The 12756-nt window shown below is 48.3% G+C and overlaps 1 protein-coding gene across 1 annotated transcript in view; it reads right to left on the bottom strand.

Annotated features, from left to right (window-relative positions):
• The window catches only part of GPC3 (glypican 3), a 152926-nt gene that overhangs the window by 36923 nt on the left and 103247 nt on the right, over positions 1 to 12756 (bottom strand). Inside the window, exon 6 of the mRNA XM_010572549.1 lies at positions 9244 to 9364. Coding sequence (XP_010570851.1) covers positions 9244 to 9364 — 121 coding nt within the window. The remainder of the gene's footprint in view (positions 1 to 9243; positions 9365 to 12756) is intronic.

Below are 12756 nucleotides of genomic sequence, written 5' to 3'. Positions count from 1 at the left end.
ATGAGGAAAGCTCTGGTGACATCTGTTGCAAGAACAAAGGTGTTGAGACCAGAAGATGAACTGCTTCAGCCGACTAACGTCTTTCTGCACACAGCAGTAAGACACCTTACGCTGTCCTTTCCACCAAAGGGTTGCCAAACCAGTAAGTGCTTTCTGTTCCTTTAATACAGGATGCACACAAACCCATTGCTGGCTAAACAGGCAGGATCTGGAAAGAGTCCTCCGCTACCCATCCCCGGCTGGTGTCATGGACCAGATACACATTAACGCCTCCGGGAGAAAAAAAATGCCGTAAGCACGCCTCATTCCCACTGCAGACAGAGCGGTTTGACGAAGTGGCAGAATTGCACCAGGGAACTCCCCAGCTCTGACCTCTCCGGCACATGGAGCAGCTAGGGATGGAGTGGGGATCTCACAGGCATCCCGGCTCAGGGCACCGCCGCCTGCACACCGTGCCACAGCTGGGCACAACGCTCCCCAAGCAAAGCCCGGGGGTGCAGAGCGGACCCCCCGCCGGACCTGGCCTTCCCTGCCCGCAGAGGGTCTGGCAGCGCTGCTTTTTCCTCCCTTCCCCTGGGAATATAATCTCTAAGCAGTTACACAAGGTCAGGCTGGAATCAAAAGTAACATTACTGTTAACGAGGCGTATTCTCGGGAACAAAAGCAATCGGATTTGTTCTGCGGCCAAGAAGACCATAGGTTACCTTCCAGGCCTGCTCTGGATGATGAAGATTAGCTCCCTGAATCCCAGTCCCCTCTCAGTCTGGACCACATGTTAAAAACCTTGACTTTAAGTCAAATTTTGGAGAAAAGCACATAAATGAGAAACCTACCAATCATCCCACTAATGCCAGAGAGAGCTGTGCGCTTCGTTATTGGAACCGTCCAGGAGGACATCTACCTTGGACATCCACTGATTAAATTACCAGCCTGAGTCACAGTGCAAGGCGACACTTGATACAATTAACGAGGCCCAGAATAACTGTAATTAACTGTTAATTTGGTATCAACAGCTCCACTTACACCGTGTTTGGCTCGTTGCACAAGGATTCCTCCAGGTTTATTTCCTCCACAACAGGATAAACTCCAGCGCTGGTACAGGATATCTGGTGTTTGTTTTAAAGCACCGCTGTGCATCAGCTGCATGTTTTGGACACAAAAACAAATGAATCCGCCTTGAAGGTATTTTTTTTCTCCAGCTGATTTCCACAGTATTGTTTGGAGGCTGGTCCCTGCAGGACACACCTGAGGCACCTGCCTCCCCACCGGAGCTGAAGCCACAGGGGCAAAGTTGAATTCCTTCTTTTGCACAAGACCACAGCAGCCAGGGAATTTCAAGGAAGGAGAGTGATAAAATGCTACTTATGTTACCCAAAGGTTACGAACGCCAGACAATAAACTGGTGTGGAAACCAGCCAAAACTGCCACGCATCCAAGCTCAGCCCCAGCAGCTTCCCGGTTTTGCTGAGAAAAGCAAGAAGCTGAATTCACTGGCTGGGAAAGCTTTGCTGCTCCTGTAGTCTCAACTGAGCTAAACTTCTATTCCAATACCAGGTAAGTGGTGAAACACCACGGATGAATACAGCAATCGCTGGAAAGGCAAGTGGGATTAGCAAAAAGGAAGCACAGGTGAGACATTCCTTTTTCATACCAATAAAGGAGATATATGGCTTCACACAGGAACGCACTTTTCCCAGTCCTCTCCCACGTGTTCCTGAAATTCATCGCCAGGGAAGCACAAATGACAGTAGGAGGGACAAGGAAACAGTGAATCTTGTCTCCAAAAACGACAGCTTTGCAGTCCCATTATTTACCAAAAAAAAGGGGCACATGGCCGTGGACCGAAGGACTTGGGTGCTCTGAGGAAAATCCTACAATGAATTATTTTCTCCAAAAACCAGCTGATATGAGGACTTTGGATGTTAACAGGCGTTTTGGCACCACCTTTGATAAAAACAACCACTCGGCAACAGACAGGGTTGGCCGGGTTTATGCAACCCACAGGAGATGCTCAGGCCCTCAGCACAGCTCCAAGTTTCGCTGTCACTGAGCAGGACCAGAAACGTGCCTATTTACTGCCCTTTCCTTACTGAAAATGGGAAATACCTCACATTCCACAGCAAATGTAACTGCACAAGCAGTAAAAGCATAGGGCTTACCAGCGCACCCCTTCCGCTCCTCTGTGTCATGCAAGACCATAGGTAAAACAGGCAAGAAACTTCAGCAAACACAGCCCAGATTACACCTCTGTTTAAAAACACGCATGCAAACACACCGGGTCAAATTAATCTCTGGCTGTTAAAGAAAACCCATTTCAGGTGACCTGCAGATACAGTGTTCCCACAACAAACCCGATAAAGCCGGGACGTTTTGCAGATAGGGTCTGGATGGGCGATAGCTGGCGTAGGCAAACGTCGGCTCTTACTGAAGAGGGGAAGGAGGGGTTTGGGTTTAAAAAGCAACCCGACAGTCAGATACATTCAAATTTAATTATGTTCTTGTTACAGAGGGTCACACTTCCCCTGATTTAACTGGCCTGGCAAAATCCTGTAATTGCTGCTTGCATACAGAGTCGGGGAGCATTTACCCGGCGTGTTAACGAGAGCCAAGGCACGGCTCAAAAGGAGGATGGAGTTAGTCTTTAAATACCAGGCCTAGACTTGGTGGAGCTATAGATTATTTTGTGTAGTAAAAGAAGAATTAGCTGATCCATTCCAAAATGCATTTATCATTAAAATAAAAATCTTCTGTCATTTTATTTAATAGCCTCAGTAAGAAATAATTGCAATGTCTGGTTACTTTCAACGACATGTGGTTTTAATATTTTAATTGTTACAAACTGTTTAATAATGTCGAACAAAAGGCGTGTCCAAGTAATTATTGTGTTTATTAACATTTCTTTTGAGGACTTGATAAATTGTATTACACATATACAGTGCTTCAGACATTGTAGTGTTAACTTATTAAAAGTGGAAAATTAGCCAAAAGCGACTCGTTTTGGTGCAATTTAAACATTGTATTTTCAAGTGATAAGCGTTGTGCATCACGTTATTTAACGATCTGGCAGTTTGTGCATTTTTCTAATTATTATGCTGCTTCATCTGGCCGGGGAATTAAAATACAGCGGCAATAATGAACCTCACAAAGCCTAGCAGGCCACAAAGAGATGCGATTCCACCAAATCCGTCAACGTCACAGATTTTTCTGAGAAGGGGAAATATATTCCTGAAAAATCCCCAGCTCCCCAGGGTCTCCCATAATAAACTTTACAGCTTTCCCTGCTTTGAGCTGACCGGGACAGGGTCTGGCGAGGAGGCTCCCCGGGACCCCCCGTCTCCTGCGGGAGCACCCCTGGGCGCCCCGTGCCCGGAGAGCACCATCTGGGCAGCCCTTTCGCAGGTTCCCCGCGTTCCCCGAGCAGGGCGCGGATCCGACCCTTTGCCGCCCCGAGCATCGTCCCCCCGCTCGGGGGTTAAAGCCCCTTCGCCGTTCCCCGACGCCCCACCGTACTCTGTATTTTGAGCAAAGGGGTCGAGAGAGACTCGGGCACGAGGGCATCGCGCTGTTCCCAGGCCTATTTTGTTTACATTTGATTCAATCAAGTTGTGGCCTTTTGGCCTCTTTCCAAATTAACTTCTGGGTGACCTCCGCCATGCCCTCTCCCAGCAGCCAGGCCGCAGGGAAACAGCCCATTAAACCTACAAACAAATATAGGACATATTGGTTGATCAAACCAGCTTCAAACACGGCTATTTAAACGCCGGGGCATGCTTTTTTGCAAACTTCAACTCTATTTTGTCTTTGGTCATTCGCGCCTCTGGGCCTCCTTTTTTTTTTTTTTTGTCCTTCCAGCTAGAGCTCCGTGGTTTACTGCCTTGTAAAACTTCTAAATTTTGTTCTCATCCTCCTGTAAACCCCACGAAGAGCAACGCAAAGCTCTTTCACATGGGGCTCGCCGCAGGACCCGGGTCTTTACACTGAGCACGTGAAGAAAGGCGGCGAGATCCTGCTTGGGCAAACAGCTGTAATACTCCAAGAAATTGTGTGTTCCCCTTATTTCCAAGGAAATAAATCAAAGCGGGTTTCTCAGGGTCTGTGAAAGCATATTGCCTGGATTCCAATCCCCAAAGGGTTTATTTTTTCAAGAGCTTATATAGTAGTTAGATTTCTGGCTAGAGAATATGCAGTATGATAAAAACACAGTCCCTATACAGGGCAATAAATTACAGATTGTTTGATGTGGAAACCAAAGAACTGTCAAACTCCAGTATATCTGAAATATTCTAAATGAGCCCTTAACTCGAGTGTCTGGAAACGTACAATATGTTTCCAGGCCCTTCAATCTTGTAAAGACACATCTCCCCCAGTTAAGTTTCCTTTTATGGATTTTATTATTCATTTTCGGTGGGTTTTTCCCCCCCTTTTCTTCCAAATTTGTGCTCTTCCTCCTAGAGATGGTCCTGTGATAAACACCAGGATTTATCTAAGCATAAAAAAAGGATCGGAACTGGGCACAAGCTTAAAGAGGTAAGTGCAGTAAGGATGGGGTAAAGCATCCGCTGCAACAGTGTCAGAGCCCCGTAAGCACCGCAGAGGGCACACAAGTCAGCTCGGGACAGAGAGGGACAGGAGGGAGGAACAAGAGGGTCACATCGGCGGATTTGGTACCCGCAGTCTCCATCTTTGCTGCATCCTCACACCAGCATCACTCAGGTCTGCTCTCCAGAGCCTTTCTTGGAGGAAGAGGATCAATAGGGGGTCACCAACGTGGCAGAACACCCAGGACGTGGGACATGGGACACCACGGCTCCCACCTCCGTGCATACCTGTTAAAACTTGAAGCTTGTCCCCATCTCTCAGCCATCCGAACGTCCCCATGGTGGGAGAAAAATTGAGTGAGCAGAGGAAATAGCTCACCTCGCACACTGCTTTTTGCCTAGGGATGCTACCAAGTCACAAAAAAACCTGAGCAAGACCTTGTGCTGACACTGAATAACCTTTCAGTTTCAATATAGTTTCGTGTGTGGGATGCGTGAAAACCCTTCTAGCTATAAACAGACCCCATCCACTCTGGGAAATAAAAGTTAGGAACCAATTCCAACTCATTTTCCTGAAGGTGACCTTTGGCCTCCCAGCTGAGATAACAATGCTAATATTTATGGATGCGCTGTTCATGCCTCTGGGCACACAGCAAAAATAACTCAAATCAAAACTTGGTAGACATCTAACAGAACTGAAAAAAAAAAAAATCCTTACTTCCAATATGGCGATAATAAACCATCTCGCCCAACAACACATGAAAAATAGCACCACCCACAATCACACGTTGGGGTGAAACAAAAATGGTCTGGAGTCTTGATGTGATGAGTAGGCACTCATCCAGAAAGGACTGACTTGAGACAGCACACTACTCAGGCGGCCATGCTTTATTCATTTATTTATTTTATCTTGAAAAAAGGTGCTTGAACCAAACTAATACTATCTGGCAAACTTTTACTTCCCCTTCTCTCTGGGTTAGGTTTTCTATACTCCTTTCAGTCCCCATGGATTTTGTTCTAATGCATAAACACCATTCTCATTTCAAACTGCAGAAGTTTGATGAGAATTTCTCATATATATACGTATATATATACACATATATATATATATATGCATGCACTTATCCAGATTCAGTTTGAGAAGACATGAACTAATGACCGAGCACCACTTCCGCACACAACACATTCACCAAACTCAAGCAAGCTCAAAAATGTGGCATACTGCTGAAAGAACACACATTTCTCAGCGGCGTGAGCAGCCTGGAATAAATCGAAGCCAAGTCATCAGCAATTTACAGACATTAGCAAAAATCTACAAGTAAAAGTAAAAGCTGTGGAAGTCTACAAAAACTGCACCAACTAGCATGGTTCCTGAATCTACCCACATCCACAAGATCCAAGCTGCATCTCTAATACAACTCACTGAGAAGTCATCGTACGGTACTAGATTCACAATTTACTGGTAGTCACATGGAGAATCCAGTTTACAGCTCCGAGCACTACAAACACTCAAAAAGATGCTCTTTTCTCCAAAAAGACTCTGAATGTTTAAAACCCCTTAAAAGCTACTGTTGGCTTGAGGTTGGTGACTAAGGAGATTTTTACCCCTCCCCAGCCTGCGAGTCTGTCGTGGTTTAACCCCAGCCAGCAACTAAGCACCACGCAGCCGCTCACTCACTCCCCCCCCATCCAGTGGGATGGGGGAGAAAATCAGGAAAAGAAGTAAAACTCCTGGGTTGAGATAAGAACGATTTAATAGAACAGAAAAGAAGAAACTAATAATGATAATGATAACACTAATAAAATGACAACAGTAGTAATAAAAGGATTGAAATGTACAAATGAGCCGCAGGCCAATTGCTCACCACCCGCCGACCGACACCCAGCCAGTCCCCAAGCAGCGAATCCCTGCCCCCCCACTTCCCAGTTCCTAAACTAGATGGGACGTCACATGGTATGGAATACACTGTTGGCCAGTTTGGGTCAGGTGCCCTGGCTGGGCATGAGAAGCTGAAAAAATCCTTGACTATAGTCTAAACACTACTGAGCAACAACTGAAAACAGTGTTATCAACATTCTTCACATACTGAACTCAAAACATAGCACTGTACCAGCTACTAGGAAGACAGTTAACTACATCCCAGCTGAAACCAGGACAGTATCCACCCCTTATTCTATACCATTGACGTCATGCTCGGTTCCCATACCTTTAGTTACATTCTGATCAATCATCCCCACCTTTCCATCCCTTTGAGACATATGAACAATGATATATATATATATATATATATAAGTATACACACACAGAGATATCAGTTCTTTAGTTCTTTATGTTCATAAAATGTTTGTTGAGTTCATTTAGTTTCTGACTCTGGGCTCCATCTGTCATACCAGTCTGTCTGGGCAGGAGGGATGGTGCAAAGTCCTCTCAGTCGGTAGAGCATGAGACTCTTAATCTCAGGGTCTCCACTGCTTCCCAGACCTGAAGCCAACACCTAAAAAACACAACTGTAATTCATCCAGAGCTGCTGCTCCTTCCGCATTTCCTATTCTTCGGCATTCAAGATGCATTCCAGATGTGAAGGAGAGCACAAAACTCCGGTAGGCCAAGAAAATAAGTGTGATGGTGAGCTCTGACACCCCAAATCCCAAATTTAAGTAACCTCCGCAGTTACTTTTCCGGTATTTAAGCCACTTACCATAGACTACAGACCCTCCACAGGAATAGCTAGGTTCATAACTAATTTTCACAAATCACTTCCCATTTTCTCCTGACTTTATTCTCAGTTACCCCTCTTCCTCAAACACAAGCTTACAAGAGGGTTCGATATTTTTCAGACTCTTACATTTATGCCATTTAAACCAGAACAACTCACCTGCCCCCCATAACACTTTCCAGTTGAATACTGCAAGCCAACGAGGGGAAGCACTGTAAGACATCATGACTGAGCTGACCGTATTCATTCCCTTACCACTATTTTTCTCCAAGCAGCAGCTGACAAAGACACTTTGCTGCTGCAAGCAGCCGAGTTCAGCCCGGCGATGTTTACCCAGGGTCTCTCGTTCCACAGATCTCCGCTCCTCAGCAGCCTGAACTGTTCAGCAAAGACCTAACTTGACCCAATCTGGCAGCCAGCATTTCACAACCACTTTATGTCAGCAGTTTCAAGTACACTAATAACCATGTTTTGTTCAGTGCGACTTTCTCACTGTGAACGGCAAAATATCATTATCACCTGCAGGTTGAAGCCTGCCCTCTACCCCATTTAATAGGGAGCTGATTATGCTATTTTTCTCCCCCCCCCACCTCTTTTAATAATTATGGGCTGTTGGCAGATGGCACAGCTCGGTGCAGGGAGGCACATGGGAAGGCAGAGTGGGCTGCGCTGCCGCTGCCCACGTCGGCTCCCGCGTGGCGGGGTGCTCCCGGGACCCCGAATCCCTTGCTGCATCCCGCTCCCAGACAGCACCTAATGAGGCGTGCCTGTGTCGGAGGGCACGGGGGTTAAACCGGGAACTGCTATGAAAACAGTCCCTGGCAGTCGTGGGAGCAGGAAAGCAGAGGTTAGCAGAAAAGTCGCTAAGCCAGCAACTCCACACAGAGCAGCCCTCGCAGCCCACCCGGCCGGGAAGCAAAGCTGGGCTTAACCCCGGGAACCCGCCGCTACCCAAAGCCTCGTGCCGAAGTGACCCCGAACAAGGTCCCTACCAGTAAGAGCTCTCTCAGGAGAGACTGGGCAGCACAGCTGTATTAACAGACAGCATTACTGCCCAAGTATTTGCCCTGCGAGGTCCCAATGCTGTGTCCCTGGAAAGTAGAGAGCTCCAAGCTACCAGTCTACTGAAACACATCCCCTCCGTGAGTTACTCAATGACACAGAGAGGAGAGCAGTGTCCAGAGCCAGACTCCAACCCAGCTGGCCCAAGGCAACGCCGCAGAAGAGCTCTGGGAGGTTAACGATGGCAAGCTAAACGCCGCGCAGAGATGCCACCTAATCCCTTGGCAGCAGTGGGGCTTGTTCATAGACCTAACCTGGCCTGGCGTGATGGGTAGAGACAAGATACTGCTTGTCCCAGCCAGGATGCCAGGTCTGAGACCGTGGGAAGGAAGCTCCCTCCCCAGTGGAAAGGGTCTCATCCAGCTCTGCCATTTCCCCATTCAACTGGAACTTGCCCCAGTAGTGACTGGGAGTAAACGTCCAGGGAGACACAGCAAAGAAACAAGTGACCCTCCCCGCCAGCCACGAGCAATGCCAAAGGGGACTCCTCCAACCAGCGGGGGACATCAGGCACGTGCCACGTAAACCCCTGTCAGCACCTCGTGCTCGGGGTCACCACGGCAGCTCCGTCTTTCCCGGTCCTCCACCGTGCAGGGGACGGGTGCCCAGCAGAAGCGCGCGGCAGGGATGTATCCACGCGTCGCCCGGGCGCAGGCTGAGCCCCAGAGGGCTGCAATGCATGTGCCCTGCAGCTCCCGCTGCACCCACGGAGCACCACGCCAGCGTGCATGAATCAGGACCTGCCACACGTGCCCCGTGAGCCCGGTACCGTGCGGGGCCGAGGTGGCACCAGCTCTACACGCAGCTGCTGAAGATGGAGATGCCCCGGATTGTCTGGCTGAGCCTAAAGAAAGCATGGGGGAGGCCAAACTGATTTGGAAACCGCCCACTCTAGAGTCATCCCTGCTGGCACGCCTGCAACAAACCTGGTTGATGTGTTTCAGCTTGTCAATAATCTGGCTGATCACTGGCTCGGGACCTTTCATCTTCACCTCATGGTTGCCAGGCTGAGCTTTTGCTCCGTTCCTTGTGATCGGGGGACTGTACCTGTGGGAGTGAGAGCAGAGGAGACCACGATGTGATGGGCTAATATACAGGAGATCGTTAAAGTTCAGTACAAACAAAAGAAATCCCAAGATAAGCACCAGCCCCTTCCAAAACAGAGAGTGCAAGACAGTTAATAATGACAAAGAAAAGGCAGAAGATTCCCATAAACATTTCTGCTCTCTCTTTGCAAAGCAGCAAGATGATGTACTTGTATCACTTGAGGACAATGAAGTCCTTTCCAGTCCATTAGTAACCAAGGAAGACATTAAACAGTATACAACAGGGATAAATATTTTCACATAACTTGCACCCAAGAGTCCTAAAAAAGCTGGCTCAGAAATTCTGGCTTGCTCATGTTTGTTTAAAATAAATCTTGGCAGACCACAGAGACTCCAGTACAAGAGCGGTAGTGTTGTACCCACAGCCAAAAAAAATGAGTGGGATGACCCAGTTAACTGCAAGCTGATTAGCATAACATCAACCCCCTTGCAAAATAATGACTATCACTGATGTGTGATTTCAATAATAAAGAATTAAAGCATCAGAATATAATTAATGCTGTCAACATTGCTAATGGAAAATAGGTGTTGTCAAACAATCTTGATTTCGGTCTTTGATGAGATCCAGCCTTGGGGATCAAAGTAACTGCTTAGACAGAACATACCTTGACTTTGGTACGGTGCTGGGCTCTGCACCACACGATATCTCAATTTACACAGGTACCATGCAAGTCAGTAAAGCACCCGTAAAGCAGATTAAGAGCTGGCAGAAAGATCTCCAGATGCAGCTCTCCACAGGGACCCTCCCTGAGCTGCCAGGGCAGCTCGGCAGAGGAGGGCGGTGAAGCCTGTGCTCAGCTTTCTCATCGGCGATTAGGAAAGAAATATAAATTCACTGCTGCAAATGCACGGAATGGCAAAGTTTATCAGAGTGATAAAAGCGAGGAGAAGAGGGACAGAGGGATCACTGCAAGCTTGCCTTTGGAGGAACGTGCTTCTACACTCGGTACCTGGGTAACAGCTCATGATGCTCAGGACGCGAGACAAGCGCGTCCACACCAACCTCAAACTTGGCTTCAGGACCAGAGCGAGCGGCTGCCACCACTGACTGCTGGCAGCCACAGCAGTGGCACAGAGCACACTGGTGCCTTCTTGAGCTGTGGGTTGTTGGTGTTCATTGCAGCCCCAATGACAGGCTGTGGTACTCTACAAGCACAAAACAAGTCCTCATCTCCAAGAGCTGACAGCCTGAGCGCACGCTGCCAAACCCCGGCACAGCCTACAAAAGCGAGATTGCTGAGATAACGCCAAGCATCAGTCTGCTCTGCTGTACGTCTGTTTTTCCGGTGCCATTGGGTAAACACGACGAATATTCCTTTCTGCGATTCATCTCCTACACATCACGTCCTTACCCAACTCCCAGCACCAGCCCCATTGACTGTCTCCCTGTCTGCCAGTTCCCCGCTCTGCTGCCCACTAATCCTTCATCCCCACGCTGCCGGGCGAGCTCAGGCGATGACAGTCGGCCCATTTCACAGAGGCTTTGCGGAGGAAGTGGGACTTCAGCAGGGATTTAAAGGAGGGGAGGGAGACGGGAAGGATCGTGGGGCCAGCTCGGGGAGGATGCTTTACTGGGGGAGAGAGCAAGAGACATGGGGACATTCAGCCAGAACAGCTGTCAGGGCACACTGAGGGTTTTGGGGATACCCAGGGGGTTGGCCCCACTTCAACTCTAAATTAGGAATGAGACCAACTCAGATATGTGGGGAGGCAAAGGCAACCGCAGTTTTATACTGGTGCAGCAGGAATCTGCCCCTGATCCAAAACATTCTCATCATTTAAAGTACAGGACTGAGGCCGATTTCCACTCCAAGGCTTTTTCGGAGCAGGAGTTATATGTACAGGTCCCCAGTGCTGGGCACTCCCCATACACAGCTCAGCTCAGGGCTGACGACCCCACAAGATGCTTCACTGAAAGAAATGACAGATGAAGAAGGATGGGAGAAAGGAGGTGTTTGTGCCTCTAACAGAGGAGCACACGCCCGTGTATATTCCTGTTTCCAGGCATAAACAGTTTGTGCAGGTACAGGAGAAGCATCACAGCAAAGCAGAGACATCAGCTGGGGTCTCCCAGGCCCCACCAGCTCCTCAACACTGGGCCAGTTGCCTGCACAGTCAAACCACCACGCAGCGCTTCAGCTGCAGCATGGTGCTGCTCAGGTGTACCGAACCCGCTCCAGCAGCTCTGTTCTCCACCCAGACACCTTTCCCCATGCTGGGGCCTCCCCTTAGGACTTAACCTTTCCCAAAATGCCCTCTTTTTTTTTTTTTTTTTAATAGTGGCATTATCCTGGGAAGTACAAAACGCAGCTATACCTGAGACGCAATAGTTCCCAGTTCAGAAAAGCACCTACACATGCAATTAGAGGCTTGTTGCAGGCTGAAAGCTAAGTGACTGGGAGAAGTGGGGCCAGAGAGCACCAGGCTGGATCCCAGCCTGCAGCAGCCCATGCCCAGGAGGTCTGGTTCCCTGGCACAGACGGCCGGTGGGACCGCAGGCTCCGAGCACCATCTCGTGGGAAGAGGCTGCTGCCGCAAGCACAGACCTGCCCGGCTCTGCAAATACTTGGGCTTCACTTTTTGCAAGGGGATAAGGCATTGGGAGCAGTGAACCATTAAACCTGCTGCTTATTTGTCACATAGTCACTTAATGCCACCGTGCCAACCTAACAAACACATCTGGTGACTGAACATAAACATCCACAAGACACATGACTTTTTGGATGCCAAAGAAATTACCATTTTTGATGTCACTGTAAATTTAATTTAAAACACTGATGGAACTTTAAAGTACATTGCTAAAAAGTCTCCTGTGGTTTAAGAGATTTAACTAGCAGGATAAATCTCCCACAGGTTTTAGCAAGAGCAGAACCAAGCCCATTTGGTGCATACCTAAATTAATACAATCTCTCTCCTAAACAGTTTTATACAAAGAAACTCAACAGCTTGGGTTTGAGTGGGCGTTTCTTCTGAAATCCACGCAACGACTGCCAGAGAGGATTTCTGTAGCCTACGCAATGTCATGCAGGAGGGAAGAACACAGTACTACGGCAGTAGTACACTGGAACTATGTGTCCAAAGACTGAAATTGTTCTCCAGAAGGCTCTGCTGGGGTAACAAGGACCTCAGATCACCCTCCCCAGGGGGACAAGTCTACCAGAGAAGGAAGCAAACCTGAAAGCACTTGCAGAGGGATCTCTCCCTAAAACAGTGATGCTGGAGAAGCAGAGAGCCACCGCCTGGTGCTTCCCCCCTGGCCAGGTACAAGGGTACGTACTAGGCCCAAAATGAACCATTTGCATCATTACACCAGTCATTTGAAGCAGCAAGCTG

The sequence above is a fragment of the Haliaeetus leucocephalus genome, unplaced genomic scaffold (assembly GCF_000737465.1).
Source record: "Haliaeetus leucocephalus isolate CR32 unplaced genomic scaffold, Haliaeetus_leucocephalus-4.0 Scaffold340, whole genome shotgun sequence".
NCBI lineage: Eukaryota > Metazoa > Chordata > Aves > Accipitriformes > Accipitridae > Haliaeetus > Haliaeetus leucocephalus.
This window is presented reverse-complemented; position numbering and strand designations above follow the sequence as displayed.